The 5,778-nt window shown below is 42.7% G+C and overlaps 1 protein-coding gene across 2 annotated transcripts in view; it reads left to right on the forward strand.

Annotated features, from left to right (window-relative positions):
• Positions 1-5,778, forward strand: part of carm1 (coactivator-associated arginine methyltransferase 1) — a gene marked incomplete at its 5' end in the record, with an annotated part of 34,190 nt that overhangs the window by 23,354 nt on the left and 5,058 nt on the right. For both annotated transcript variants that reach the window (XM_032538116.1, XM_032538117.1), the window contains 7 exon segments: positions 446-536; positions 1,422-1,503; positions 1,958-2,043; positions 2,173-2,262; positions 2,536-2,673; positions 4,192-4,281; positions 4,403-4,515. In XM_032538116.1, coding sequence (XP_032394007.1) covers positions 446-536; positions 1,422-1,503; positions 1,958-2,043; positions 2,173-2,262; positions 2,536-2,673; positions 4,192-4,281; positions 4,403-4,515 — 690 coding nt within the window.

The following is a 5,778-nucleotide window of genomic DNA, read 5'->3' on the forward strand; positions in this document are numbered from 1 at the left end:
AAAAACAAAGCCGGAAGAACACACGTTCACATTTAACCATCTGTGGTGTGAGGGTTTTTGCACGCCTTTTAATAACTGACAAGGTATGGCCCATTTTAGTTACCAAGCAGATTTGTCCCAACACAAATCTATTGTCCGTCGTCACACCCAAAAGTTTAGCCTCTTCCCTTTGCGCTACACTGAGTTCGGTTTGGAACTTAAAGAAAAACGAGTTCCACCCACTAAACTGGTAGTTTTAGATAAATTCAGTTTGTTAGTCCTGATCCAGTCCACCACTGACTGAAGCTCTCTGTAGTTCAGTATTTAGATCAGTTCCTGATAAATTTATAGTGGAATCATCAGCAAACACTGAAATGCTCGCTTTATCTAAAACATGGTACATTTTTTAGTAAAGATTGTGGAGAGGAGCGGCCCAAAACAACTTCCTTCCTGTTGTCTGTTTCAGGTAAAATGTTCCCGACTATCGGTGACGTCCACCTGGCCCCCTTCACAGACGAGCAGCTCTACATGGAGCAGTTCACCAAGGCCAACTTCTGGTGAGGAAGGGACGGGGGCCGGAAAGCAGGCTGGACCTGCATAACATCTGAAATAAGTGTTTAATATGCTGTGTTTCTCTGTGGTTGGTTTATGTCTGGCTCATAGCTGAGCTGAAAGGTTCCATGTGCTGAGCAGGTTAAAAATATCCCCCAATGCCAAGCCGTATCTAAGGTCTGTCCTATTTACTGGAGCTGTGAACGTTTAAGTTGCATAAGAACCACGTGGTGTGGGAAAGATAGTTCCACGTATTAACCGAACCATTAGGGGTTACCAAGGAAACAGTCTTATTTTTTGAAAGAACTTCTAATTGAGTGGACAAGACATAAAAATAGAAATTGATGGTCTTAAAAAAAACTGATTTGGCGAGTGACCATGGTATAACTTGGTTAATCCCAATGGGGTCAGTCGGCCCCCGCAAAGCATAGCTCTTATGGCGCCATTTTGATGCTAATAAGCCATCACCCGCCGTTAGCATCCCATTGACGGCCATTCATTTTGACGTCACTTTGCCAGTGAATAACTTTCAATCTGAAGTGTTAAAAACTTTGTCTGTTGTTTATTTCTGAAGAAACGCAACAATGTATAAAAGACTCCATTACCTTGTATCTCACGTCATGGCTCCGTAGCAGACATTTTCATAAAAATAGGCTAACAATTGTGTCATAACCGAGCGACTTACTGTTGAATAGTAGAGGAATTACCCAACAGTACAAGAGAATCTTATTAGCTGCTTAGGTTTAAAGGAGAATTCCGGTCGATTTCAACACTTAGCTCTGTTTTTGTCCACGGAAAAAAAACATTTATCCTGAGATTGGGCCAAAAAATATTGTTTTGGTTTTCATTTTGGGACCAATCAAAACGTGACTTTGTTCTTTGGCCCTCAGGTACCAGCCCTCCTTCCATGGTGTAGACCTGTCTGCCCTGCGGGGAGCAGCAGTGGACGAGTATTTCCGCCAGCCAATCGTGGTATGTTATCTCTCTTCTCCCCCCCCCCCCCCCCCCCCCCCCCCCCACACACACACACACACACACACACACACACACACACACACACACAAACACACACACACACACACACACAAACACAGACTAATTTGTACACTGATTGTGGGACAGTGTCGGATGTGCGTTGGGTATTGTTCAGAAATGTTCAATGTCAATACGTAACTTTGATACCGGTTCCTACGCTGACATCATTACACTTTTTTTCGAAAACAATTTTATTTAAAAAAACTGAAATTACAACATTACGGTACCATTTTTATTTATTTTTCACTTACTATGTCCTGTCTCTGTGTAACGTAGAGGTGTCTTTTACTGCCTGCCTCTACAACGTGTAACATTGAGCAGCCAATCGACATTATTATTAGATCTAGTAAGTTGTGTGAAACTGGATTTGTTGTTGTGCTTTCCTCCATAGGACACATTTGATATCCGTATTCTGATGGCCAAGTCGGTCAAATACACAGTCAACTTCCTGGAGGCCAAAGAAGAGGATCTCTACAGGTCTGTGTGTGTGTGTGTGTGGGGGTGGGTGGGTGGGTGGGTGGGTGGGTGTGTGGGTGGGTATATTACATGTATGTCATACCCAGTGTAATTAATGTCTCTTTCCCTGTGCTTTCTTTTGGGTTCCAGGATAGAGATTCCCTTTAAGTTCCACATGATGCACTCGGGCCTGGTGCACGGCCTGGCGTTCTGGTTTGATGTGGCGTTCATTGGATCAGTGTAAGTCACTCATAGACACATGACATCTTAAGAAATGCATTAAACGGGGTTCAAAATAATCACCATTAACGAGCCAAATGCTGCTAAAATATGCAAGTGGCTGGTAGATTTGCTTCACTCACCAGCCAAAAAACCCAGTGGTAATCTACTGAGTGACTGGTGAAAAACCTTAACATTCACCAGGCATTTGTTGGGTGGACAAAAAGTTAATTTTGAATCCTGGCCTTAAAGGAGCCCCGCATTTATTCTTGACCTTCCACCACCTCTGTGCAGGATTACAGTGTGGCTGTCCACAGCCCCCACAGAGCCTCTCACCCACTGGTACCAGGTGCGCTGTCTGCTCCAGTCGCCCCTCTTCACCAAGGCCGGGGACACGCTGTCCGGCACGGCCATGCTGGTGGCCAACAAGAGGTACGATGCTTCAAAAAGTAGCTCTCTGCAGCATGTAGATTCACCTCTAAAGCGTGATTTATGGTTCTGTGGAGGCTCCACGCAGAGCCTGAAGTTTATACTGCGTCAATGTCTTTAAGAATAGCAGGTCGAGAGAGTGAGAAGCTTCTGGGCGAGTACCGATTCTCGAATCATAGTGGGAGAAACAAAGTGTCTCCCCTGTGCTTTCTGACCACGGTGGGACATTATGTAGAAGGAAAAGTTCACCCTCTCCCTGATTTCATGTTGTTTTTGGAGAAGGAGAACCAGGAAATGAGGAGGGCCGAGCGACGTGTAGTTACGTTTTTTGAGTGGTGCACGTCAGGCTAAGGCGTAGAGTCTGTATCTCTACGTACCTACCCACGGCGTAGATTTAACGCAGAAGCCTAGATCACACTATAGTTGTACATGTCAGAGGCTTCATTTTGTGGTCTTTGGTCATTCAAAACATTGGCCCTCAAATCAAAGTCAAACTGCGTTCAATTTCTCCTGAGTTAGTAAACTTGCAACTAGGAAACTAAAACCTTAAGGAGCTGGAACTGATCAGTTAAGAGACTAAAGAAATAGAAAGGAAATGGGCACAAAGGAACCAAATTGAGTTTAAAGTGCTCATATTATGCTTTTTCTCTTTCCTTTATTGTGTTATATATCTTGTGCACATCACATAGGGTGAAAAGAGGAGCTGGAGCAATGTGCGGTACGACAAAAGATATGGTGTTTTTTGAAAATTAGGCCACGTAAACCTATTCTGATATAACCTCTGAATCCAATTATGAACCTGACGATGAGCATAATATGAGGTCTTTGGAGAAAACAAACCATTCATGTAATGTGCTGTTATTTAAAAAGTGAATTTTCAGCAGAACACGTGCAACAGCAGTAAAAATCATAGCACGTAAGGTTTTTATCCATGGTAACAACACTGGAGAAAGTCACAGAAAAGTGATTTTATAAAACTTGATAAGACTCTAATCAATCAGGCCACCATCTTTAAAAAAAATGAATAATTAAGTTAGTTGCAGAGCCTCTTCATTGTTCTGTTTTAGTAAAGATCCAATGATCCCGTTGCCCCGGGTCATTTCTACTCTTTGGATTTAGTACGGATTAATAAATGACATATAATATGTTAATAGTTGAGCTTTAGAGATGTTGGGAGGTGGATGTTGTAACATTTGGATAGAGCCAGGCCAGCTGTTACTACAGTTTCCAGTCAGTGTGCTAAGCTAAGCTAACAGGCTGCTGACTGTAGCTTCATTTTAATTAATTTTATTTACTTTGTAGATATGAAAGTGGTAGCCGTTGTCTTATCTAACACTTAGCAAGAAATCCATTATGGGTATTTTCCCAAGATATCAAACTATTCATGTCAGCCTTTTGACGATAAAGCTTTTCACATGCGTGGAAACTAAAATACAAATTAAACCCAATCATAATAAGGATATGTTAACATTGTGTGATTTGTGTTGATTTATTTGACAAATCTGATCTTCCTATCAACAGACAAAGCTACGACATCAGTATTGTCGCCCAGGTAGACCAGACAGGATCAAAGTCCAGCAACCTCCTGGACTTGAAGAACCCCTTTTTCAGGTGAGTTGGTCTCTTGACCCCAACAACACACCTTGGCATCTGGATGGCACCATTTCACCATGTGAGATGGGGAGCCCTGGCTGTCTCCCCAACGTTAAACGTGTGTGTTTGCGTTCTGCAGGTACACAGGCACCACCCCCAACCCTCCTCCTGGCTCACACTACACCTCCCCGTCCGAGAGCATGTGGAACACGGGGGCGGCCTACAGCATGAGTCAGGGGATGGCTGTATCAGGTGACCACACATAAACACTGGTAGATGAACGCAGTCCTCCATGTGTTTACACGGGGCGCCCACCTGTCTTCAGATATTCAAGACACGGAAAGGCAGAGTATTTGACACCATAAAAAGTTGGGACTATCAATACATTTTGGATATTAAATAAAAACAGATACCTCTTTACACTGGTAAACAACATCAATAATAAGGGTGCTCCGATCAGGATTCTTGGGGCCAATCACAGATTGCTGGAGGCAGTATTGGTTGATACTGATCACCGGGTCTATTTGAAGCCTTCTATTTATCATGTCATATATTTAACATATATTCATTTTAAGAGTCTTAACAACAATTTATATGTACATATATAGAAGTATTTTAGGCTTGTCTTCCTGCTGTTATAATCTGAAAATAGATAGATTATACTTCATTCATCCCACAATGGGGAGGTTTTCTTATTACAGCAGCAGCATTTTCTTCAATAACCGAAATAAACAAAAACACACAACAAGTAAACACACAAGAAATACAGGCAAACAATAGACAATGACTATAAGGTAGACTGAAAGTAAGCAAAATGGCGTCAAATCAAGGTATAGCCATGACATAACATTCACATTTGTGTAGAGAATATATCCATAATTGTTTAGCTTTTTGTCCTAGGTCGAAATCTAAAAAATGTCCTTTCAATAACTGCAGACATTTGTTCAGTAGTAACAATTTTTCTCACGAGTAGTGATCGGCAGTTATGGACACCACCGGTTTAAAGCCTTTGTCGGCAGTTAACGATCAGTGGCCGATCAATCGGAGCACCCTTAATCGGTAATAAAACTCAACTAGGACACAACTCAACAAACTTGGTACATTGGCAGCGAATTTAGAGATGCATAGAGTCTTCCAGGTCCTAGTCTTGCATTGGCAGACCTTACTACACAGCGCTGCGGAGGAGGGTCGGGCTAGTCCACGTAGCATTCCGGGAGGGGAGATATACGTGATCTGGGCGCCTGGGTAGCTCACCTGGTAGAGCGGGCGCCCATATATAGAGGTTTACTCCTCGACACAGCGGGCCCGGGTTCGACCCCCCCCCTTTCATGTCTTCAGCTGTCCTATCAAAATAAAAGCCTAAAATGCCCAAAAATACCCATGTATTGTGAAAGGATCAAATCGGGATAAAAGCATGTCGTCCCAGCCCTACTGTGTATAATGACAACACTGAATGTAGCAGTTTTTTTGTAGTAAGTGTTGATTGGTTTGTTTTGTATCTTCTTCTCTCCCTCC

This window comes from Etheostoma spectabile, chromosome 15, assembly GCF_008692095.1.
Source record: "Etheostoma spectabile isolate EspeVRDwgs_2016 chromosome 15, UIUC_Espe_1.0, whole genome shotgun sequence".
Lineage (NCBI taxonomy): Eukaryota > Metazoa > Chordata > Actinopteri > Perciformes > Percidae > Etheostoma > Etheostoma spectabile.